The sequence below is a fragment of the Engystomops pustulosus genome, chromosome 6 (assembly GCF_040894005.1).
Source record: "Engystomops pustulosus chromosome 6, aEngPut4.maternal, whole genome shotgun sequence".
In the NCBI taxonomy this organism is placed as follows: Eukaryota; Metazoa; Chordata; class Amphibia; order Anura; family Leptodactylidae; genus Engystomops; species Engystomops pustulosus.
In genome coordinates, this window is record NC_092416.1 from 86,338,239 (window position 1) to 86,364,497 (window position 26,259).

Genomic DNA, 26,259 nt, shown 5'->3' on the forward strand with positions numbered 1-26,259 from the left:
CAACTTGAGCTGGATGACTCATACACAGCAGCTGGTAGATGGTGCATCGATTCATTACTTCTGCCTGTCAGGGAAAACACACTGAATACAACGTTCTCGGCTTATGCTGGGCAGTACAATGCTGACACAGTGCATAATTAGGGTGAGAAGAAGCACTGAGGCAGCCAAAGGAGCCAGAGAGCCTATCATAATGTTATAATTGCTTTTTCAGCAAATCCACTTGGCTCAGAGATTAAACAAGATATGTTTCTGCATCGGTGTCGCTACAGCATTCTTAAGGTATGTTTGGTTCGAAATGCATGAAATCAAACAGTAGATTTCCTTTGAAAGGATGGTGGGAAGTTGCATGGTCTGGAACTCGTCTGGCTGCATCAGATGCTTCACTAAAATTCTGCTACAGTGTACTACTTTAGGTTGGTCTAAACTGTGCGCCACAACATGATGTACAAATTTATTTTTGGCACACAGACTATTTTCCGCCTGGCACACCTCTTCATTGTACTTGTCGGTCTAAATACCTTGTGGCAATGTGGCCTAATGCAATGTGGCCCAATGCATTTTAGACAGTTTTTGTTTTTAGTTGAATGAGTTCTGATGCAAGAGGATTAATCAATTCCCCAAAGGACTTCATTTTTCATTGTAGATGCACAAAAACAAACATAACAATTAGTTGTGGTCTTATCTGACCATAAAGTATGAAGTAGATGACCAAGAAAAAAAATCAGACCAAGGTGTTTCATCAGATTTAAAATTTATTCTTAAATACTACATATTTGGATGTGGGAATCTCCGCAGCCCCACCACATGATGACCAGTCACAGATATAAAAGAGGAGTCGGCACTATCTGCAGTGATCACGATAGGCTAAGCCAAGGACAGGAAGAGTGTAAAAAATACAATCCGAAACCCAAAAACCTTTCCTAAATCTTAGACAATCATTTGGATGTAGAATGTAAGAGGAATACAGTTTTTGTAAAGGCGGCCATGACAACTTTTTCCCAACTGGGGTAGTCAGGCACAAGGGCCAGTGAAGGCTTCAATAAAGCCTTCCTGCCTACCTGAGAGCTGCATAGTGTGTCCTATGTTCTATATTTGGATGAGGACTCCCAGCATCTGGATCTGACAATGTCCTAACACAAACACTTGGTCAGCAGACCACTACATACCTGGATAACATAAGAATATGCGGTAATGTGCAGAGATCTGCTAAAACCGACAATAACAGATTATACTGCATTTTCTAATCCAAAAGCGCCAGCTATAATCTGGTTATCACTTGGGTTACAGCAAACCTGCACATATTGTTTCATAACAGTTATACCAGGAGTTACACAATACGATACACTCACATTTGACTTTCTTTCATTCTACCACTGAAGACGCACAACCAATATCCTGAGATCATTTCTATCACTAGCAGCTTATCACAATGGTTTATGTTGCTGGAAGACATTCCATGGTAACAAAATAATTTGCCATCGTCAATACATGTAGGGTACAGTCAAGATATTTGTGGATCAAGTAATACAGATATATTCTCTAATAGAAGACTTTAGATTTCTTTGTCTAACTGGGTTTGGAGGACAAGCCAAGTGCCTAGGCAAAAGTTCCTCAAATACTCCGATAGAGACAGCTGAACCAAAAGGTATGTCCTAGGTGGCTGCTGCCCCTCGGTTACTGATGCCTCAAGTACTCCATGACAATAGTGAGCTAATCGAATCTTCAGAACAGGAAATGAGAAGATGCTGAGGACCTTATGAATCTCTTTGCTTGTTATGATCAGAGTTGCACCTAACAGCAAATTACTCTGGGAAAAGCTGCAGTCAATCGACCTTGTAGAACTGTAATCTACATACCTAGAAAAATTACGTTTTTCCTCTTGTAATGGGTCTATTCTCATCTTGGAAATGACCTATAACTTCATCTTCAAACCAAACAGACCTTAAGAGAAACCTTTAGTTCCTCTCCTCAATGAGCGAGTTGGTGGGGCTGCTTAGGTCACTTGGGCTACTTGGGTTGGTTGGGGTGCTAGCATTGCTGGCATTACTAGAGTTGCCAGCATCAACTGAACCTTTTTTGGAGCGTTTGCGCCACTCAGGAACCTGTGTCATGTTTGACACTGTTGGCTGCTTGATGTTCTGACGATCTTTCTCTGCTTCTTCCTCTTCATCATACCGCTCATCGTCTTCGGTTTCGCTATGATGTGGACTGGAGTGACGAGACAGGGAAGGAGAAGGTGGCACAGAGGCTGGACGTGGATAGCGGAAACCTGCAGCCTAAAGACAAACATATTCAATTTGGCATCTAGTGTCCCAATTGTGCAAATATATAAAACTCTGGATATTACAGATTTTTTAAACATCCAATCCTATTAGTCACATCTGAAGTGTAAATAAATGACCTCATACAATACAATGCCTCTATGCAAGACAGCGCAGAGTTCAAAATAAAAGAAAGGGCAATATTTGTCTAAAATATTAATCAGATTAATACATCAATACATACTAAAGGTTTTACTTACTGCTGTTGGTTCATGAGGCTCATATGTAAAGTTGTCAGGGAATGCCTTTGCCAGGGCCATGTGACGGGCGTACATGTAGTACTGACATTTTTAAGTAAAGAAAAAAGGAAAACTCAATATTAGGCCAAATGCAAATATTCATGTAGAAATAGCTGTTCTCCTATAAACGTTCCAGAAATCTGAAGGACCATCTGGTGTCGAGTGATATTGGTCCCATGGATATGAGACCTAATCTTGCCACGACACTAAAACCAGGTTGTTACCCGTGCATGAGCTGCGAGAATTGCCAGTACATGCTGAAGGGGAACACCTTTAGCAATCCTACTACCAATGTCACATATCGGATTAACCATCACTTAACCTGCCGATCTGATTACGTCATTTATGTGTTGATATGCCCGTGCCCCAAAATTTATGTTGGGGAAACAACCACTGAATGTAGACGTAGGTTGCACAATCATCGGTCATCTATTAAAACGTCTAAAATTGACCTACCAGTACCCAGACACTTCCTAGAATTTGGTCACAGACTAAATCAGCTCAGATTCTGCATTATAGACCATGTCCCACCGCTGAGGAGAGGGGGTGACAGACAAAAAGTTCTCAAAAAACGGGAAACCGAATGGATATACAAACTGAATTCATTACAACCAGTGGGTCTCAATGTAGAGTTTAACCTGAACACTCTGAATTGAATCCCCCTTGGCCCGACAACCATGGTTTGTGGCTACACATACATTCATGTTAGGAAGTAGATATTATTATCTTATATCCTTTGGGATCATGTACATATCATTAATTGTTTTTTCTCCTTTCAACCTAGATCACGTTCTGCACACTACTGAGTGCCAACAACCACCGTGATTATATCAACCTACCTACGCTGGATGACATAGTCATTTTTTTATCTTGCATCTCTATCCATGTCAATATTTTACAGTTTTTGCTAACCACTATAATTATGTATACATACATGGTGCCGAAAAACAACAGCGCTGACGGCCTCGCAGAAGTGTCCGGATTTCGTGGGGCCCATAGAGCCATACACCCGTGTCTTGGGTAACTCCTGGCCACAGATTAGCCCCCCTGGACCTGCTGCAATGGGAGCTCTGTGACTCATATCGTTGGCCCGTTAATGTGCTGCACCCGGTCACCATGGGGATATAATCCCAACTTTATGTACCTGTGTATGGGCACTTTTGGATGACTTTCCCTCACTAAAGATGGCCACAACCGCATGAGCATGAGGGTCACATGATGTGTTTATGGTTAAACCAGGATCGCACAGTCCTGGAGCGCAATCTCCTATATTTGGACTACTAGCGGCAATCGGTGGCGCCACACAGTGTGCCCTCATCACGCGCAACAGGTATGGCTATCATACAGTGATTTGGGAATGATCGCCGGTCCTTGCACCTCGGTATTCCTTACGATGTGGTTCAGCTTCCATGGTTGCTACGCAACCCACTGACATGTGTGCTTTTGTTTTCAATAATTGGTTGAGCCACGGTGGTTGTTCCTCAGTATATTATATCTACAAGCACCCACATGTACTCACATGTTGCTACACTGTACCGAGTATCACTTTGTGCTGCAATTTGTATAATATAATTTTTGTAACTATGTTACCGAGCACTATGTACACTGATTGGCTGTTGTATATGAGCCCGCCTTGTAACACTATTCACTATGCTTGAGAATGGCTGCATAGAGTCAGCCGAAACGTCACTGTATCCACTTGTGAAATAAAGACACCTTTTTCTACGGAGTGCTGCCCGCCTGCCTTTTCCTCATGTAGAAATAGCAATATAGAACAAAGAGGAAAGGCAGGGTAGGTTAAAGAGCTTTTTTCAGCAATCAAATGTGATAGTTTGTAAATTGATTCAATATACTTTCCTTATCAATTAATTAAGGATTTCTACATCTCTTCTTACCATCACTAACCTCTCAAGAACAAAGCCAGTTTGTAGCTTAAGGCTCATCCCCATTTTTTTGTATTCTGATTTGCGTTGCTTTATATGACCTGAACACTTTTACTTATCAAAGTGACTTTAAGATTGTTTTTCTATTCACATGTTGTACTTTACATTAGTGGTACATAAGTTTTGCAATTATTTATAATTTTTTAAAAAAAGACAACATTTTTGAAAAGTTTTATTTTTAAAATTCAAAATTATCTCGTTTTCAGACAGATAGTAATTAATTTGGGTAGTACAACTAAGTAACATTTCCCATATGTCTGCTTTATAATTCATAATTTTTGGGAGATAATTTTTGTTTTTAATGAGCTTTGAAATATAGAATATTAAAAAACCCCTATATATCACGCCATTTTAAAGTTTTCACTCAGAAACAGCTTTTAGGAAGGTTGTTAACCCTTTAATATCTTCACAGTAATGAAACAAAAATGGAAAGAAATTTAGAATGGCCCAATTTTGTCAGTAACACATTAAGTTAGCCCTAAAATCTACACTTTCACAAAAGATATAATAAAGAGATAACCCATCTCAAAATATTTAAGGCAATTTCTCCGGAGTACGGAGACATCCCACATTTAGATGTTACTTATTGTATGGGTGCACAGCAAGGCACAGAAGTAAAGGAGGGTCATGCATTACCCAGTTTTTAGTGGTTTTTAGTTGGTTCATGGGTGCACTTTTGTGAGCTATAAAATATTATAGTAATAGTTTTTATATAATAGTTTTTCCATTAACTAAGACTATTTTTATCTGGGATTACATGCATTTTTAAGGGATAGTATTTTGCAGTGTGTATACCCTATTAAGGAAAATTGATTGACCCTTTTTTTTTGTTATTGAAGAAAAAACATCAATTCAGTAATTGAATTTCGACATTCTTTTGTGTTCACCGTATACCCTAACGCGTTATCTTTACTCTGTGGGTCCAATTACGGCGATACCACATTTCTATATATTTGCTTACATTTTACTAATTTTGTAGAATAAAACCTAATGTGGGGGGAAAAAAAAAATCTACGTTTTTTTTTTTAAGCCATTCATCGTGTGGGTTCAATCATGATTTTGTTTTATTGTACGGGTCATTATTGATACAGCAATACCTTATATGTGGGTTTTTATGGTGATTTTCACTATTTTTCATTTATAAATATTTTTGGTATACTTGTCCCACTGTCATTCGATTACTTGTTCATTAAAATATCCTACAATACTGATGTATTGCAGGGTATTATCACTGATGCATGGCTGACTCACTGCCTATAAGGTCCTGTCTGTGAAAGGATCTCACAGGCATTTACTATGGACAGTCCAGGGGTCCGAGATCAGACCTCAGGGCTGCCATAACAACAATGGACAGGGAATTCTCTGTATTGGTCTGGCAAAACCAGTTCCCTACGCTGTGCTGGGAGTCTGTTTCTTCTTGAATAGATGTACTGGTTTGGTTATAATCTCACATCATGTCATTAGGCTTTCTGAAGGTCATGCTTGATGTAAAGAGACCTGCCTTACAAGGTAGCTAAAAGAGGCGTGGTTTTCCTTATCCCATCCTGGAAATCTTATTTGCATATTTTCTCTTATTTTCTTTTAAGAGTACAAGACGCACTGCCCAAGGTTTTTCTTGTGTGTTTTTAATGTATCTATTTTTAATGGGTGGTTTTATAATTGTTGAGTATTGTACATGATAATAAATATTCATATTTATGTATAGTGACCGTGTATTTCTTTTTCAGAGTTATTTGTGGGCGTTTTATCTACAGTGTGTTGGTCCTCTCAAATTTGTATTTGATTTGGATTATTTGATCCTTATAATATCTGAAATACGATATATCAAGTTACATCTCTGCTGCCCCCTTTTTATTCACCCTTCTCTCTTTAGTTTCTAGTATTTTATTGCCTGGGTAAATTGTATTTAGTTCCTAAAATTTCTCTAAAATTCTCCAAAGGATACATTCAGACTGTTGTCTTTGGGGATGTATATGCGACCACAAATTTGCGCTCACATAAATGTCCCCACAGACGGCAATGGCGATCTGGCGGCAGGACTTCTTTCCACGTGTGTGCAGCCGTGAGCCACTTTTCTCTATGGGGGGTGAGGGGGGGTTACCTCCTTTCCATCACACAGCGGTATGCCCACTTGGCTGCGGCCAGGGTGCATACGGCTGTGTAAATGTAGCCAAACTCGTATATACGCTTTCAATCTTTGGGGTTCTTTATCTAGAGTGTATAGCGGTATAGCTTTGTGAGCTGCGAAAACTTTTCTGTGGATGTTTGTCGATATGGCAGAACCAATACTTTCTAACTAGAATACGCATAGCCAAAAATCCACCTCATTGGGACGCTCTTCCAGTCCTATCATTTCTAAAACCTCCTCCAATAGTCCTTTAATCTCGAGTAAGTCCAAACAGTCTCCAAATTTTGGCCCAGCCCAGACACTGCCTGTAATCGGGGAAAACCTGCTTTTGCGTTTTTGTAAGCATTTCCCCTTTGTGTACGAGATAATCAGCCGGGAAATATGAAAGAATCCTGTCAGACTTCTCTTACCCTGCCTAGATATTTCCAGTCCAGCAGGTCAGAAAGGCGTTCTGTCCGGTTTCTCTGAATGATGCGCTGGCGACGGGTTTGCTGACAGAAGTTGTACAAGAAGGAAGTAAGCTGAGTGCAAGAGTCATCCACTGAACGAAAGCGTCGGTCTAAGATGTAAATACCTGGAAAAAGCACAAGGTCACATCATGAAGTGTCAGGACATGGCATCAAATACCCCTCACAGGAGGATCCATTATAATACTCAAGTACTTACCATAAGCACATGGGTCAGCAATATGTTCCTCCATAAAACACCCAAATCCTGACAAGTTTGTGGAAATGCTGGGGATCCCCATAACAGTACATTCAGCTGAAATCAAAGGAGAAAACATACAATGTGAGAATTTAATGTCCACCATATGGAACACCTATTAGCTAGAAGGGGGTTATCCCACCAACCAAGTTAGGCCCCATCCACAGGATAGGGCCTAACTTGCTGCTCATTTCAGTGATGAGACCCCATAGATCACAAGAACGTTTGGTCTAACTGAGACCCAGGTACCTCTGTAGGACCCCTCTTCACTTCTGGAGATTAATGAAGCAGACGGCCGTGCATGATCAGAATTACCACAAGAACCGTTCACCGTTGAATGCATGTAGTGGGTCTCCAGTCACTGTCAATATAAGGCTACATTCACACGATGTATGCCCGCTCACCCCCCCCCCCCGCCCCTTTCCATAGCAATATATGGCCGCTGCACCGTATTATGGGACAAATATAGGACATGTCCTATCTTTCACCCTGTTAGATAACAGTACATTGCCGCATCTGTGCAGCACTGTACCGCTCCCAACATGCGCCTTGAGCCCATTGCCGTGTATGGGGGACATATATACGCCGTATATAGGCCCCCATACGGTTTTGTGAATATAGCCTAAGGTTTTGTTCACATCGTGTTTATCGGGCGGATTCTCAACAGTGGAATATTTCATCCTGTTTTTCCTGAAAGCAGAAGTAGGTGTAAACGTCAGCAGCAGTGAATGCCTGTTGTCAATGTTGTGTTTTCCCCAGTGATTTATCTGTCCTTTATGGACAGCCAGGACCGGCTCCATGCTTCAGTAGGCCCAGGGCGACAGAGCATCAGTAGACCCCTTTGAAGTGAACTTACATGGCGGCATTAAGAATTCAGAAATTCAGTTCCCTAAAATATACGCTTCCAAACAGCCCCCTCAGTTATTTTATGTACAGTTCCCCTCACCCCCTAAGGATTCATTAGATACAGCCCCTCTCGCCCCCATGGATTCTTTATGTACAGCCAGGGGCGTCGCTAGGTCAAAAGATCCGGGGCTCGTGCCCCGGATCTCCCGGGGCTTCCTCCCTTCTCTCAACACGATCCGTGTCCTGTACGGATCGTGATGAGAACGTTTGTACTCACTGCTTTCCCCTGCAGCTCAGCCTCCGGTGAATAATAGTCCCAAAGGCTGAAGGACCTTTGATGATGTCATGGTCACATGACCTGCTGGGGAAAGCAGTGTACACACAGAGAGAGCTGCATCTGTGAGGAGAGGAGGGAGAAATGACAGGTGCCAGGGAAGGGGGAGAACATGGGGGGCTGTGTGGGCACATTACTGGGGGCTGTGTGGGCACATTACTTACTGGGGGGGCTGTGTGGGCACATTACTTACTGGGGGGGGGCTGTGTAGGGACATTACTTACTCGGGGGCTGTGTAGGGCACATTACTTACTCGGGGGCTGTGTAGGGCACATTACTTACTCGGGGGCTGTGTAGGGCACATTACTTACTGGGGGACTGTGTGGGCACATTACTTACTGTGGGGTTGTGGGGCACATTTCTTGGAGCGTGTTCACACATGGCACTAGGACAGGCCTCAGTTTGATCTCATTTGCGTTTCCAGTAATACACATGTAATCAGTAACGAGCACCTGGTTTTGTTTAAATGCAAGACACGTGTGAGCGCAGCCTTACAGTATTTGGGGAGATTGTTAGGGGCAGCACCAGGATAACGCTGTCAGGGAACCAAGATTTAGGGACAATGAGGAACATAAGATGTGGTGATGCCTAATGGAGAAGATGGAGAACGTGCCGTGCAGTCACTGGAGGGAAAAAGTAGGGATTTCTCCTGTGGTTTCTGTAGCTGTATACACAGTCTGCAAAGTTGCTATTGGCACAGACACATGTGAAGGGGTTATGTACAGGAGGGGGCATTACTGAAAGAGTGCTACATATGTATTGGGGCCCGTGCCCCGGATCTTTTACAACCCTAGCAACGCCCCTGTGTACAGCCTTATGTGGGCCCCCCAGCAGCCCTGGGCCCCGGTACTTGCCAGGGTATGCCCAGTGCTGGTGCCAGCTATGTGGACAGTAGGGACTTCCCAGTGTATACACTCAACATACGTCTACCCGTTCACTGTTTCCTCGCAGTATGCGACATATACTGTTCAGACAGAGGCAAAAAGTATAGGTTTATGGCTACACTCTGCATATACGCTGGTAGCATTCCTGGATTATATGCCCATTTTATAAAGAAAATGTAATGTGAATGTAGCCTAAATCTGTCAGACAAGAGAAGTGTATAACTTTTCTACGAACAAACATTTATCTGCTGTAACTGGACAAACCCTCTAAAGCCGACCATGTATATTTGAAAAGGATAGGCAGAGCATGAATCCAAGGGTTAAACTAAACATTTTATGTGAAAGGGTGGGCTCATAACGTCACATATAGGCAAGATCAAGCAATTTGAATCCTTTTGTTCTAATTTGAGATAAGCAGGTGCCAGGGGAGTCCACCAGTAGCAGTTTCCAATCCCCCACTCAGTTCATATGAACTGCATGGCCAGGCTGAGTATACATGTATAAAGGGGAATTGATTTCGTTAGTTGTTGAAGATAATGAAAGCGTAAAAGTCTAATACAGTTGGCTATCTATGCCAGCTCCCCTAGACAAGGAGAGCATGCATATAAATGGGAGAGTGGGAAAAGCTGCTGGTGGACTCCTCTGGAACCTGCTCATCTCCCATTAGAACAGTATTGGGGTATTTGACTTAGTGAACATCACCCAGACAGCTTCTTTGTAAGGACAAGATATTGTTTATATAGCAAAGCTGCCTGGAGAATAATATAAAGACGACACTAGAGACACACTTAACACTGGATGATGAGCAATGGGCTTAGGGTGCGGCCACACATGGCGTTTGTATTGCATTTGAAATCGCAATGCAAACACCTGGGGGTGGGGCTTGGACAGATCACATTTGCCTTTCCACTGAAACGCATGCAAGTGGTAACAAGCACCCAGTTTTTTTATGCAAGACACCGGGTGCTGGTTACTGGAAATGCATATGGGATTGCCCATCCCCAGGTGTTTGCATAGCATTTGTATACACTATACATGTGCCAAGTGTCGGCCCCACCCTTATTCTCTATGCCAGCTGATATATAGACAATCATAGCTTACCCGGTGTGTAGCCCCAAGGCTCATAGTAAGAAGGGAAGACTCCCAAGTGGCATCCCCGTACAAACTCCTCATAATCCACTGGTAAAAGTGGGCTTGTAGAGGAAAGAAACTCTGGATGGAAAATTATCTGTGAGAGGGGAAAATGGAAAGAAAAAGAAGAACAGACATAAGGAAAGGATGAGTAGGAAATGTGTTAATATCAGACAGAATAAAGCAGAGGAATATAAGGACTGTCATAATGTTGCAAGCTGCTTTATGCCCTATCATAAGTAGCACAGTTAAAAGGGGTTGTCATGAGTTAAAATATATGGCCTTCAGTATACTCGCCCCTCTCTGGATCTCCAGAGAGGCGAATATAGCTGATGACTTATATTTAAAAAAAAACAAAACATTAAATCCCTGACAATTTTAAACCCCTTGATCTCATGGAAGAGAAGCAGCCACCACCGATGTCTGGTAGCAGGACATGCTTTCCACTCTATCCATTAGAAATACATGCCCATTAGAGCCTGGTGTACATGAGCAGTGTGTTGGGCAACACAGCTGTCAGGTGAACAAGTAACTTGGCAAAGAGCAACAAAAGGCGAATGGGCACATGATAGAATATCTGCAGCACCAAAACCAAAATAGCAAATGTACTCTCTATAACAGTACTCTGATTTGCTGACTTTGCTCCAGTATGTTTATAAGGGGTTAATGTGTTAGTGATGTTAAACAAAAGGTAATGAGGTCATTTGCCAAAATATATAGTAGACTAGATTAGAGGTAGGCAGGTCTATGCTGACAATGAAGCCTATCAACTCAATAACACATTGGATCAGGTTATTTCATACGAGTGATGCATAGAGAGAACCCACTGACTGTACAGAAGTGACTGCCTATATACAAGAGACTGTTTTTCATGCCGACACTTCCATGATGGTGGAAAGTATGACTGGAGCAGTTTCAATCTTTCTTATAGGAGAAAAACTGACTCTAGCAGTAGCTTCCACTCATTTTCCCCAATGGGATGACCATCTAATATATTTGGTGTTTTCCCGACAATGGATGCAAGTATAAGAAACAAGGTCATCAGCTGAACTCCCTGAAAACCCCTTTAGCTGCTTTATTGCTTTTCACAGATTAAGAACGCTCTTCCTCACCTTCACACGGTCAGCACTACTGTTAAAAAGTCCAATTCTTCTGATGGTGTTTAGGATGGCATCTGTGGAGTCATCCAGCATGTTGTGTGTGCAGACTGGAGGGAATGACTGTCTCTGTAGAGAAAGTGTATTATTGTAAGATATGGTTAATTGAAACTTTACATAAAGGACACCTAGTACTTTATGAAAGAAACAGACAGTAAATGTTCATTTAAATGCAGTAGCCTCTTAATACGGCCCCTTTCACTCTAGAGTAGGTTCATTATCAGTTTATCGCAGCAATCCAGCATCAGAAACTGCCAGCAATCCTCAATGACCTCAAATAAACACTTTGTTCAATATTTCACTGTAAATCCTTTCCGTTATACATTGTTGCACGTTTCTTTGGGTCTCACTTCCTTTTGTTACTCTATAAACATTATCCTGAGAATTTGAAGCGCAGTTTATCTGCATGGCATCATGTACCATATGAACCTGTGGGCCCAGCCCTCGGCTCTTACACCATCACAACACCAGCCCTGTGGTCCTCCAGATACAGAAGGCGAAGGGTTGTGTCTCCGCATCACTGCCTGCCCCCCAGAGAGGGGAATATAAGAGGTTTATAATTTTACAGTCCCACAACCACATATAAAAAAAAAATTATTCCTGGACAACTCCCTGCATATCACAAGCCACTAAAAACGGCTCAGTGATCTGTCTGAGGCCCGTGTGCCATCAGTGTGCGAAGTCACCTGCTAATGACCGGAATAAAAAGAAAATGCCCAAACTACGGCAGAACAGAAATTGCTGTAGAATTTGACGCTCAGGCAATCGTTCATACACAGGTTATGATATAGTCTTCAAGCAGCACATGGGGAGAAACTGAAATTTGGCAAATAACCCATTCAGTTTTTAGACGACAATATAAATCTGTACTAATCACTACTAACTTGAATAAAGCAGGAGATACAAAACTTACTATTAGCATGTTTTTTTGTGTAAGAGCATGTCACTTTCATTTCCTTCTACTCACCCCCCCCCCCCCTTCCATAGACTTAGGCTACATTCACACAATGTTTGCCCGCCGTACCATAGTATGGTGGGCTTACGCCTACATCGGCGCCGGGGAGAGGAGGAATGGGAGAGCGCTGCTCACCCCCGCCCCTCTCCATAGGAATATACAGGCGCCGGCGTGTCCTATCTTTCTACGGGCTATGCAACGGTACAGTGTTGCACGTGTGCTGCATGGCACTACACCCGCAAGGCCATTGAAGTGTATGGGGGAACGTATATACGTCAGATATATATATTTATATATACGCTCACCAGCCACTTTATTAGGTACATCTGTCCAACTGCTCGTTAATACTTCATTTCTAATCAGCCAATCACATGGCGGCAACTCAGTGCATTTAGGCATGTAGACATGGTCAAGACAATCTCCTGCAGTTCAAACCGGGCATCAGTATGGGGAAGAAAGGTGATTTGAGTGCCTTTGAACGTGGCATGGTTGTTGGTGCCAGAAGGGTTGGTTTGAGTATTTTAGAAACTGCTGATCTACTGGGATTTTCACACAGGGTTTAGGGTTTACAGAGAATGGTCCAAAAAAGAAAAAACATCCAGTGAGCAGCAGTTCTGTGGGCGGAAATGCCTTGTTGATGCCAGAGGAGAATGGGCAGACTGGTTCGAGCTGACAGAAAGGCAACAGTGACTCAAATCGCCACCTGTCACAACCAAGGTAGGCAGAAGAGCATCTCTGAACACACAGTACGTCGAACTTTGAGGCAGATGGGCTACAGCAGCAGAAGACCACACCGGGTGCCACTCCTTTCAGCTAAGAACAGGAAACAGGCTACAATTTGCACAAGCTCATCGAAATTGGACAGTAGAAGATTGGAAAAACGTTGCCTGGTCTGATGAGTCTCGATTTCTGCTGCGACATTCGGATGGTAGGGTCAGAATTTGGCGTCAACAACATGAAAGCATGGATCCATCCTGCCTTGTATCAACGGTTCAGGCTGGTGGTGGTGGTGGTGTCATGGTGTGGGGAAAATTTTCTTGGCACTCTTTGGGCCCCTTGGTACCAATTGAGCATCGTTACAACGCCACAGCCTACCTGAATATTGTTGCTGACCATGTCCATCCCTTTATGACCACAATGTACCCAACATCTGATGGCTACTTTCAGCAGGATAATGCGCCATGTCATAAAGCTGGAATCATCTATGACTGGTTTCTTGAACATGATAATAAGTTCACTGTACTCAAATGGCCTCCACAGTCACCAGATCTCAATCCAATAGAGCATCTTTGGGATGTGGTGGAATGGGAGATTCGCATCATTAATGTGCAGCCGACAAATCTGCGGCAACTGTGTGATGCCATCATGTCAATATGGACCAAAATCTCTGAGGAATTCTTCCAGCACCTTGTTGAATCTATGACACGATTGAGACAGTTCTGAAGGCAAAAGGGGGTCCAACCCGTTACTAGCATGGTGTACCTAATAAAGTGGCCGGTGAGTGTATATTCACATAATTGCAGTCCATCTTGGAAAAACAGGGCTAATTCACCAAAAATCATAGAGTGAATGTTTCCTAATAGAATTAGTGTTGGTTGGGCAGTGGAAAAGCCCAATAGGTGCAGAAATTTACTTTTTGAGATGATAATGTTCCTTATGTCAACTTGAACTTTTGATTTAGTTTGCAGAAAAGTAAGCTGTCATACCTGTGTAGCAAAAATAGCTCTCTTCATCATGGTAAAATCCTCTTTATCAAGCATCTTATTCATGTCAGGAAGATTCCCTCTGGGGAAGAAAATGGTAAGGGACATTTACCAAGGATAACTTATACCTGTGACTTTTAGCTATATTACATCATTACATTACAGAAGTATATAGATGGAAGGGATATCACGAATGATATCCAACTAAAAATCATCTATTACTTACACTAGTAGAGACTCGTATAGCTTCTTCCCAAACTTTTCCTTCACTGCATTAGCTGTATCCCTGTGGAGAGAGAGTCTTGTTATGAATACAATAGGAGAAAAAAAAAAGAAAAAAAAAGTTGCAAAAGGTGTACATACTGAAGCCTTTAACACCAGGACAGCAAATTATAACCCTAAGGTAGAAAAGCACTGTGGATACTGTCCCTATATGGAGTCTGTATTGTTAATTATTGCTTTTCATAGTAACCACACCAATTAAAGGGAGCCTGTCATCAGAAATCTACTTAACAATCTACTACCAGTTTTCTTTTGTTGCCCAAGTCAAGCTCTCCAAAACTGAGAACACCCTTTCTTCTGTAAATGACATCATACACCAGACTTTAGGAAATCTGGTTACTCATGTACCTGGATACAGATATGTCAATTACAGTGGAGGTTGCGTTCTGAGGGCCTGAGCAGTCTATCTCCCTAAGGTCATGCAAACTTTTTTCTGGATGATTCTAGCACACTAGACCATGAAAAAAATAAGCTCTTCAAGGTATAAAGCTTATGCTAGTGGTTTAGTATGTACTTTTCTGCTAACAGGTTCCCTTTAAGAATAGTATTTCTGCCAGTAAGCAATTTTATCCCTACTACGTTCCTACCTTTGGGTCAGGGTTTGTTGTGTGGAGAATTTGGTACATAAAGTACTTATCTGAATGCCTCAGTATATTTTAACACATGCTAAATGGATACCAAAATCCATAGACTTTAACCTTTACTTGCCACTCCTTTGAGGACTTACCATAGTTGTTTCCGTACAGCTTGGCCCTTCAGCGTTTCCACATTAAAATTATTAGTCCGTGCAGGCATAATAAAGAAGGCTACAATCGTGATGTCACTTTGATTCACCTGGTGGAAGAACAACCTCTATAACCTCTGGTGTACAGTAATAATTGTACAGGATGTATAGGACAGCCCTCCTTTATTCTCACCCTAAGAAGATAATTGAGTCTGGCTAAGGCCTCCAGAAAAATGTCAGCACCTTTGTTCGAGAACTCGTAGCGACCAGCGATGAAGAAAAACAGGGTCTTGTCTAGGTTAAAGTCCAGGTGTCTGGAAGAGTTAAAAAAAAAAAAAAAAAAAAGAGGCTTATATAGATGAGTATGAACCTTTATTTCAGTATTTCTACTTTTGTTTTTCTGCAACAAACAGGAAATTGGGAAACATATTTCATGCAAATTTTCCCCGATTTGCTCACCTGTTGATCCACACATTTCATTTCCTACATCTCTATTGTTTGCAATGGTTGGCGATTGCATCAAGAAACTCAAGAAAAGAATTTCTATGTGATTATAAAAATTAGTGGAAGGAAATGGTAAAGAATGTAGCAATCTTTTCCCGAAAATGTGAAATAGGAGAATCTGGCAAAGTTCAATAAAGTCTCTCCATCTTGACAAAACCAGAGATGTTAAAAGCACTAGTGACAGAAGAGATGGGTCACCAACGATAATCACAACAGGCAATGACTACTGCTCCCACTTTGATACAGCCATATGGCTATATATACACGTACTAAAGCAGTCATGCAGATAGCTCTTGTGTAGACATATTGGCAGTGGCCCACTTAACACGGCTATATCTTCTGGACTGTGGTACCTAGAAACACAGTTCTGGTGTCATATTAAAGGATGCAACAGGGCAAGCCAAGTGGTCATGTGCAGTCAGGGTAGTTTCTAGGTAAATTTGTTGTACAGGGCAAATCTTAGAAAATGATTTGGGATACTGTACATATGTATATAGAGTCCTCTAATTTATTTGTGTACAGTATCCCCATAATGAACTAATATATGCAGCCCCCTCTTTTAAATTCATACTGTGAACTCTGTAATAAATATAGATACTGTGCCCCCTATATAAAATACCATATAAAAATTGTATAATACACATACACACAAATACATATATAATGTTGCATCTGTATACATATCAATGACTGACCCCATTATTCCCACACTGTATACCACTAAGGTATCACCCCTGCAGGATGTAAGCGCTGAGCTGATAACCACACAGAACAAACAAAACTTGCTTCAAAGAATCCAAACAATGAATATTCACAACATCAGCTTAAGATGAAAAAAAATTCCCCCACCGCCAGTATATAGATATCAAGCACACTGCCCCAACCCGTATACAAGTATCCAGCGCAAGCACACTGCCCCCCCCACAGTATATAGGTATCCAGCACACTGCCACCCCCTCAGAATATAGGTATCCAGCACATTGCCACCCCCCCCCCCCCAGTGTATAGGTATCCAGCACACTGCCAGACCCCCGGGATATAGGATCCAGCACACTGCCACTTCCAGTTCAAAGGTATCCAGCACACTGCCACCCCAGCACGTAAAAATAAAACTCCACAGCTCCTCTTCTCCCCGGGATTCTTCAGTAGCAGTGGAGCAGGCAGAGCCAAGTCCGTGCTTGCACTATGACATCATGAGGCACTGCGTCATAGTTTGCACGTGGACAGAGTACACTTTGTCTCCCCGTGCTACTACTGAAGAAGAAGAGGAGCTGTGAGGAGGGCTGGAAGGGGAGTACCGAGTTTATTTTTTTATGTCTCCCCAGTTTACTCCACCAGGTGGCACCCTGGGCCGCCGCCTGGGGGAAGAAACTGACCTGTGTGGCATCTCCCTGTGTGCCAAACACAACTGCTAATCACCACTGGGCTTCTCCTGCACCTTCATTCCTCCAATCTCGCACCCTGGCATGAAACTGATGCACAAGAGTCTATTACACAAACGTACGCTCAAACAATGTATTAAACTATTCTTCCTCTGCCTTCCGATTTCTCTGAATTCAGAAGGTCTACTGGTATATTCTCAGGTGTCGTTCCCATATTTAAAAAAAATAATATATTTTAAAAGGGACACATGCACCAGATTTTCCCCCATTAAACTACTAGACTCCTCTAATGCGCCCGTCCTGTGGGCAACCCCCCCCCCCCGAGGAATAATATAATACACCTTAATACAAACCCAACATATAGGACTCTTTAATTTCATCCTCTATTGTGCGAGTAAGAGTGCATACCTGTGTGTGCATGGGAGTAGGGGTGTATACCTGTGTTTATGATGAAGTGGGCCCATTCCAGAAGTCTGCTATGGGGCCCAGGGTCTGCTAGTTATACCTCTCGCCTGCCAATCCACGTCACTGACCGGCCAGCATGCCATCAGTACAAGATGTGTGGTCAAAAGAACTTAACAGCTGACCAAATGGTCATGTGGCGAGTGGCGTGCACAAGCAGGACCTGGGGAACTTACAGCATGCTGCTTGGTCAAGAATGTGGATTGGCGGGCCCATGTGTCCTGCAATCAGTTGACCAGAAGGTGGTCCACTTCCTACTCCAGCTCAAAACATGACTCAAAGCAGCATCTTTTAAGTTGCTTGGAACTGCAGGAAGATTCTTTGAGTCCTGTCTGGTGTTCTGGGGCGATGGCCCGGTGCGCACAGAAAGGGCTCCGAGTGCCGCCAATGGCACCCATGCCTTAGGTTCGCCACCACTGCTATATGTATTGTCTAAATAAAGAAACAGATCTCTGCTAATATTCACATGACTTAGGAAGAATTTATATGTAAATGGCCAAGATGTCACATAAAAAGGGAATTCAAGAAGGAACATTCAAAACCTTCCCTTTACAAAGTTTTGGGTTGATTGAAATCCCTTTTCCCATTTATGTTCTTCTGATTTGTGCATGCAAGACACTATCCAGACAGGTTAAGTGCTCATTCAGACAGGTGTTTTTGTGATCTGTATGCTATTCGTTATTTTTTGGTTTTGCCGATGGTACATTAACCCATTGTTTTCTATGGAACTGTTCTCTGTTCACACTGTTTTTTTCACAGATGTGCAGACAGTGAGAATAAAATTGCAGCATGCACTAGTTTGTTCTCACATGCAGACAACAGACCTTTATAGCAGTCAATGGATCCACAAAAAAAAAAAAAAAAAACCCAGATGGTACACGGATGAGATCCATATGTGGTCCGATTTATTCTCAAATGTTGCTAGGCAACTAACTGGGCCAGGCAAAAAGTAGATTACAAAATCATCCTTATTTGTGTGTGTGTGAAAAAAAAAAAGGAAGACAAATGCAGATGTGAAAAGATGCGGATAGAATAGGGACTGAATGCAAAACCTCTTTTTTTTTCAGATGCGCAGCGGACACACCTGTCTGAATGAGCCCCAAGTCTGTAGCCTGCAGTGCAAACGTCTCACCCATAAAAATGCCCCCGGATAAACTCTTGGATACGGTTTTTACTCTGAGCATGGAGGTTCTGAAACTCGTGCATGGCAGAGAACTTCTTCACATTCAAACCATTTGGGGTCACAACATCTGGAAAGAAAAAAAAAAGTGGTATATATGAATTGGTTTCCAGAATGCACAATGAACAAGTTTTAGTTCTGAAGCTGATAACGTGCACAGGGGAAAAAAAGCATAGGGTGTTTGAAGAGGTGGTGATCTGGGGAGATCTGTATGCCACTCAAGAAACAAATCTTCCTTAATTTTACAGTTACATATATTTGCTAAATCTGCATAATGAAGGCAATGCAGCCTCCTTGACTGCATAGTGTATATTTTTCTAAATGATCTAAGATACCTAGAGATAATTAGACTGACCTCCTACCAGGTGAAAGATTACACTGGCACTAGCTGCCCATGCGATGCTGTGCTGTGACAAAGTATATTGAAAGTAAGAAGAAAAAGGTTGCAAGCCGCACCAGGTGTGGATAAAACCATCGAAAACTCTTTATTCCAAAAATTTGTTTAAAATAACACGGAAGGTGTACATACAAAAAGACAGAGCATCTTGCTTGATAGAGAGTGTGAATGCTGACAAATGGCCTACGCGTTTCGGGCGTACACTACACCCTTACTCATGGCTGGTTTCTAAGCAAATGGAGTATGTGTATATATAGTCTTGTGTTTTAAAAAACTTTGTCTTTTGTTGTGATATTGAAAGTAAGTAGGGTGAAACCTAACATTCATAATATTAAGGGAGATGTATCAATCTGTCTGCACACTTTAAATGCTCTACACCACATTAATTGAGGGTTTTAGACCATGTTTAGACAGTTTTCCAACTTCTCTGAAAAGGGAGCGCGACCTTGCTAAAAAGGGCATAACTGCATCTGAAAATACCCTTTGCAACAGAAAATCCAAAATTGTGGTGCACCAATTGAAAGCATCTAATAACGTGGAAAGTAGGACTCTTCAGTCTTATCCGACACCAGATTAATCATCCAGCATCACTCAGTGATTAATCTGGCGCAGCAGAGAAGTGTCTGGTTTTACTTGGCACTGGTCTAAAGACCAACATATTAATACATCCCCCCATTGTCTTATTAGGAGAATGCAGGAGGCTTCATTGCGAGGAAGGAAGTACAGGCGGTCCCCTACTTAAGAACACACCTTACAGATGACCCCTAGTTACAAACGGTCCTCTGGATTTTGGTAATGTACTGTACTGTAGCCTTGAGCTACAATAAACTGCTATAACAGTTATTAAAGGTGTCTGCAATGAAGTTTTATTGTTTATCCTGGTTCTTATTAGTAAAATCCAATTGTCACAGAGACCCAAAAAAAAAAAAAATGTGGCTGCGGCTACAATTATAAAATATACAGTTCTGACTTGTGTACAAATTCAACAAACCTAAAGAACCTTGTACATAACCCGGGGACTGCCTGTACATTATTTATAAAATAATGCCAGAGTGTGACAGACCATCAGTGGTGACAAGTTGTGTTGCAGGGAGTCTATTTCATGACATTTTTTTCGGATATTCTACTTTCCTCCCCCTTACCTGGTTTACGTTTCAGCAGATGTTCAGCTTCTATTGCCGTGATCTGAGACACCGTGGTGAAGACATGGCTGCACTGAACCGCAGCACGTTCCATACAGTATCTGTGATAGATTTGCCGATCTCCAGCTTCCTTATCTACATTAAACTGAGAAGATGAGCGAGGATTAATAATATGAATACTGAGCAGATGAAATGTATAACGTAATATATTCAGTAAAAAAAGTATTCTCTGGTTTAGGAAATCCACCATCAAATATCTTATTATGGAATTTTAAATGAATATTTTTTTTATGCAACCCCCTCCCGACCACATATAATTTTTAAAAAAAATTTTTAATAAATATCTCAATAGTCCAAGACAGATAGCACAACACAGCATATTGACGATCATACACTATAAGTTCTCACCGACTGCAAGTTGTTATAGAAGTCCACGCTTCCAGCACACAGGTATCGGCCCAGGAGAGTTGCATGAGTGGTGAAGATGGTAGCCACAGGAAGTTTGCGGACCCTACACAGACATAAACCAATGCCAGCTAGCCATTCGTGGAAATGAGCCAGGATAAAGGGCTTCTCATCCCCGCATTGTGCTGCAAACTGAGATAATGAAATGGTATATGAAGGTTATTATTGGGCAGCACAATAATACCCCGTTCCCCGAATATAAGACCTAGTGAAATTTTAATCAAGCTTAGAAAAATAATGCCTTCCCTGAAAATAATAACTAGCCACAGTCATCGCCAAAGCTCCCCCACGCTGTACATTAGTATTAGTAGATCATTTAGATATGGCAAGAGGCTGTGACATGGGTAAAGAGTTCATAGGATAAAGTCATTTACTACTACAAGTAGCTTCCTGAAGAAGGGCTCATTAAAGGAGAGCACTAAACATGAGATTGTTTCTTTTATAATCATTGGCCCCAGAGTCACTAGAAATTCAGCATGACATTCAGAGTTTGGAGGGTTAAAAGCGTGTTTGACAAGTTGATGACATAATGGTCAATAAATAAAAAATGTTGCTTTTTGATATAAATTCTGTGATTATTAATGTACCATAGACTGCTGTATATGGAAATGGTCACATTTTTTTTTTTTTATTGTTCAGCAATAAATTTGAATTCTTGTTCATAGAAACATAAGACATCCACTGAAAATAAGACCCTGTGCCTCTTTAGGAGCAAAAATTAATATTAGACAGTCTGTTTTCAAGGAAACACGGAAGTAGGTCTGTATTGTCATCCCTACAGGATGGCACACGTACCTCACCCAGGAACCATGCTGTTAAGAAGCCAAACAAGACAGCATCATTGGCTTCTCTATCATACCAGGGGATTCCTATAGTGCAGCTGTCCCAAAGTTCAGTCTTCCAGCGGTCAAGGCTCCAGGCAGTGGCTGCTATGTCAATAAGGATTACATATGGGCTGCCTTCTATCAACCAGCGGCCAAAGTAGACCTACACAATACAAAAAGAGGGCAGCTTAAAAGTTTAGATCATTGTACTTATAATATTGCTGAACATTCACATAAATAAATCTGTGAATCTCAAAGCGACATTTATACAGCGTATCATGATAATCACAAAGGAAGGCATCAAGGATTTGTTTCATTCAAACTCACTTACCATATTGTACAAGTGAATCATAAAAAAGGGAAATTCAACAATGTTTTGGACACTGTCCACAAGGTGGCAGTATAAAATAGCACTTGCCACTGAAAATATAATAGACACAACTTGGCCATACAGATACATTGTAGGTTTGAAAAGACAGAGTAATTCAAGCAGGATAAACACCAAAGTTTGAGTGGATAAAGGAAACAATAAGAAATAGCACTACAAAGGCCCCTTCCACACTTGCGTTGCAGATCACGTCAGATTTTGCTCAGGGTGCGATCAGTGTTTGGTCAGTGAAAAACGCACATTTTGCATCAGAGTGCAATCAGTTTTCAGTCAGAGTTTGTTCAGTGTCTCAGTTTTTCATGCACCTTTTCAATGCAATTTCAATTTCAAGATAATCCACGCGAAATGGACTCAGGACTGAGCTCTATCTTTTCTATGGCAATTGATGCGTGAAAAACGCATTGCACTTGCAAGTGTCTCAGAGCGCAATGCGTTTTTTGATGCGTCTCCATAGACTTGTATGGTGCGTTTTTCACGTGCGTGACTTGCAAAAGTAGAGCATGTCGAGATTTAAACGTGCATTAAAAAAAACGCTTGTGTGTGCGTGAAAAAAAATTGATTACAATGGGTCAAAGTGCAATGCAAGTTCTGCACGTCAAAAGCACGCGCAGAGAACGTGCGTGAAAAACGCAAGTGTGAAAGGGGCCATACTCTTCTCTTCCATTAGCAAATAAAGAGGTTTTCCTGTAACACACTACTCAGAAATAAAAGGATATTTGGCTTGTGGGTTAAAGTTTGGGATTGAAACCAAATTGCACACCAACATTTACAGTTAACTTAAGGTGGACCTTCTCTAAACTTTTGAATGCACGTGTCCTAGGCTCCTTACACACTAGTGATTGGGATGCCACCCCTTCGGGTGAGTTCACGCGTTTAGTTTTTCAAATCGAAATTTTGGTGTCCAAATTAGGAGTGGATTGAAAAAAAAGAAAAAAAAAAAAAGTAGGAGCAGCTCAATTATTATAATCCAGATCTGCTATTGGCATCAAAAACTGCATCTGAAAAACTGAATGTGTGAACGAACCCTTACTGTTCAATGGTTACTTTTTGCACAACTTGTTCTTAAAGGAAACCTACCATTTAGAATGGCAGGGGTAAGCTGTAAGTACCGAGCACCAGCTCAGGGTGAGCTGGTGCCGGTACTTACTTTCGTTAGTGTTATAAACTGCGGTATCGCGGTTTTAACACTTTTTAAACTTTAGAGCAGGAGAGTCTTCGGCGCTGCGTGCGACCGTGCGCACGCAACATCTGTGCTATTTCCTATGTAGGCGCGCGCAAGATCGTGCGCACGCAGCGCCGAAGCCTCTCCTGCTCTAAAGTTTAAAAAGTGTTAAAACCGCGATACCACGGTTTATAACACTAACGAAAGTAAGTACCGGCACCAGCTCACCCTGAGCTGGTGCTCGGTACTTACAGCTTACCCCTGCCATTTTAAATGGTAGGTTTCCTTTAAGGGCCCAAGTCGCAACAAAATGTTTGATCCATCAATCACCCAACACATTTCCTGTTTCAAATAAAATTATGCTGTTCAATAGTCAGAGCTCACACATATATGTGCCACAATTCATAAATCTGGCACACATTGCACACTCCATATGCAAACTTCACCTTGTGCAGTTTGCAGTTTGATGAATGTGGGCTTATGTCTCCAGGTCAAGGTCACAGGATGTATCAACGCACCATGACCGAGTCAGGCGGCTGCTCTTCGGCCTATGGAGGGAGGAGGGGTGAGAAGATCTCACCCCTCTCCCGACCTGATGCTCACCTGGGATCCGGACGGGCAACCTACATGGCTGTCTTAATGAGCCCTTAGGTCAGTGATGGCAAACCTTTTAGAGACCGAGTGCCCAAACTTCAACAAAGACCCGCTTATTTATCGCAAAGTGCCAACACAGAAATGTAATTTGTGATTTATACTCCTTTCATTGATACCAGCCCCTGAGGACACCAATAAAGCAGAAAATAGTCCCAGGTAGAGCTGTCACTTTAAAATACCTCTGTGAACAGCAAGTCCTGGGCTGTCTGGGACTGCAGGAAGATACCTGGAGTCATCTCTGGTGATGCCCTGAGTGCCCACAGAAAGGGCTCCGAGTGCCGCCTCTGGCACCAGTGCCATAGGTTAGCCATCACTGCCTTAGGTGTTGTCTCATGATGACAAGATGTGATTAACGGTACGTGGCCATTGTGAAGACTGAAGCAGGATGCTGTCTAATGGAAGTGGCCCAGGTTGTAACACAGATACAGAGAGACTAGAAGAGTCACAGAAAGGAATATCCTTTAGCCACATCCCACACTGATGACCGCTTCATTGTGAACAAAACCCTACAGAACCGGATGATGAACAGCAAACAACTCCAAGCGCATTCAAAAGAGATGAGAGGTTTATCAGACCATTCAAAACAAATTTACATCAGTGTGGACTGCGTGCTAGACTGACCAAAGTTCTGGGGCCCTCACCTTGTAAGGGTCAGGAAGCATTTATGCTGGACAAGGGACCAATGGGCATTTACTGATGAAAGTAGATTCATGCTGAGCAGAAATAAAGATGAAACGTGAAGGAGATCACTATGCATCAACCACTCTAGTCACCTGGTGGTAGTGTTGTTACAGTGTGGGCTGAAGTGTGTGGTCAATACTGAACTGCACCACACTTTGTGAAGGGCATAGTGACAAGCCCACACTACTCCTCTATATGAACAACAAAGGCCTAATTTCACCTTCATGGAGAACAATGACCAGATCACCAAGGTCAAATCATTGGAAAACGGCTACTGGAGAGCAGGGTAGCTGAATTGGAGTGGTCTGCACCTTCTCCAGAACTTCTCCTCTTGAAAACTGCCGTGTAGGGGTTCATAACTGTACCCCAGAAACCCAACAACCTGAGGACAGCCCTTCAAGAAGAGTGGAAAGCCATGTCTCAGCAGACAATATGTTGACTGTTAAACAGAATGAGATGTCATTGACAAATTCAAGGCTACATGACAAGTTATTGAGACAATGGGGGTCATTTACTAAGGGCCCAATTCGCGGTTTCCTGACGTGTTACCCGAATATTTCCGATTTGCGCCGATTTTCCCTATATTGCCCCGGGATTTTGGCGCACTCGATCGGATTGTGGCGCATTGGCGCTGGCATGCACGCAATGGAAAACCCAATGGATTTGGAGAGGGGAATAAAAAGTCCAATTTCAGGCCATGCAACAAAAAGTAATTAGATGTAATAAAGTAGTAATGAAGTGATGTCTGCAAAGAATCACAGTCGTCCTCGATGCTAGTACAATCCAGACACCAACAGCTGAGATTCCTGGCCGTCCTAGAGCATGTACAGTATACATAAGAGTATATATACAGTATATTGTATGAGTATGTACAGTATACAAACTCGTCCTATACAGCAGGGACCGGCAGCGAGCACAATTTTTTTTCCAGGGACCAGTGGGCATTGGTAGGTAGTCTGGTGTCTAGCCAAAAATTTATGGCTTATAGTGTCTGAAGAAACACCCCCTTCCCCACACCTATATCGACCCTTTTCCTGTTTAATACCTCCCCTGTCTATTGAATTTTAATTTTTTTTGCACAGTACGGCTGCGGTCTGGTGCCAGGTGCTCCATCCACGGCATGGTCTTGGGCGGTGGCCCGGTGGTTGTGGAACACTTCTCTACAGTACGAGTATGTACAGTATACATACTCAGCAGCTGAGATACCCGGGCATCCTAGAGCATGTACAGTATACAGTATGAGTAGGTACAGTATACATACTCAGCAGCTGAGATACCCGGGCATCCTAGAGCATGTACAGTATACAGTATGAGTAGGTACAGTATACATACTCAGCAGCTGAGATACCCGGCCATCCTAGAGCATGTACAGTATACAGTACGAGTAGGTACAGTATACATACTCAGCAGCTGAGATACCCGGGCATCCTAGAGCATGTACAGTATACAGTATGAGTAAGTACAGTATACATACTCAGCAGCTGAGATACCGGCCATCCTAGAGCATGTACAGTATACAGTATGAGTAGGTACAGAATACATACTCAGCAGCTAAGATACCCGGGCATCCTAGAGCATGTACAGTATACAGTATGAGTAGGTACAGTATACATACTCGTCCTCTACAGTACAAGGATGTACAATATACATACTCAGCAGCTGAGAT

General features: G+C 42.3%; 1 protein-coding gene across 1 annotated transcript in view; it reads right to left on the bottom strand.

Moving 5' to 3' along the window:
• Positions 1–734: 734 nt before the first annotated feature.
• GYS1 (glycogen synthase 1) overlaps positions 735–26,259 on the bottom strand; it is a 39,717-nt gene continuing 14,192 nt past the window's right edge. Inside the window, exons 3-16 of the mRNA XM_072110224.1 lie at positions 21,680–21,871; positions 20,828–21,016; positions 20,420–20,564; positions 18,833–18,950; positions 15,546–15,666; positions 15,356–15,462; positions 14,573–14,632; positions 14,350–14,428; positions 11,644–11,757; positions 10,502–10,628; positions 7,298–7,393; positions 7,042–7,205; positions 2,522–2,602; positions 735–2,276 (exon numbers count right to left, since the gene is read on the bottom strand). Coding sequence (XP_071966325.1) covers positions 1,956–2,276; positions 2,522–2,602; positions 7,042–7,205; positions 7,298–7,393; positions 10,502–10,628; positions 11,644–11,757; positions 14,350–14,428; positions 14,573–14,632; positions 15,356–15,462; positions 15,546–15,666; positions 18,833–18,950; positions 20,420–20,564; positions 20,828–21,016; positions 21,680–21,871 — 1,914 coding nt within the window. The 3' untranslated portion in view covers positions 735–1,955. The remainder of the gene's footprint in view (positions 2,277–2,521; positions 2,603–7,041; positions 7,206–7,297; positions 7,394–10,501; positions 10,629–11,643; positions 11,758–14,349; positions 14,429–14,572; positions 14,633–15,355; positions 15,463–15,545; positions 15,667–18,832; positions 18,951–20,419; positions 20,565–20,827; positions 21,017–21,679; positions 21,872–26,259) is intronic.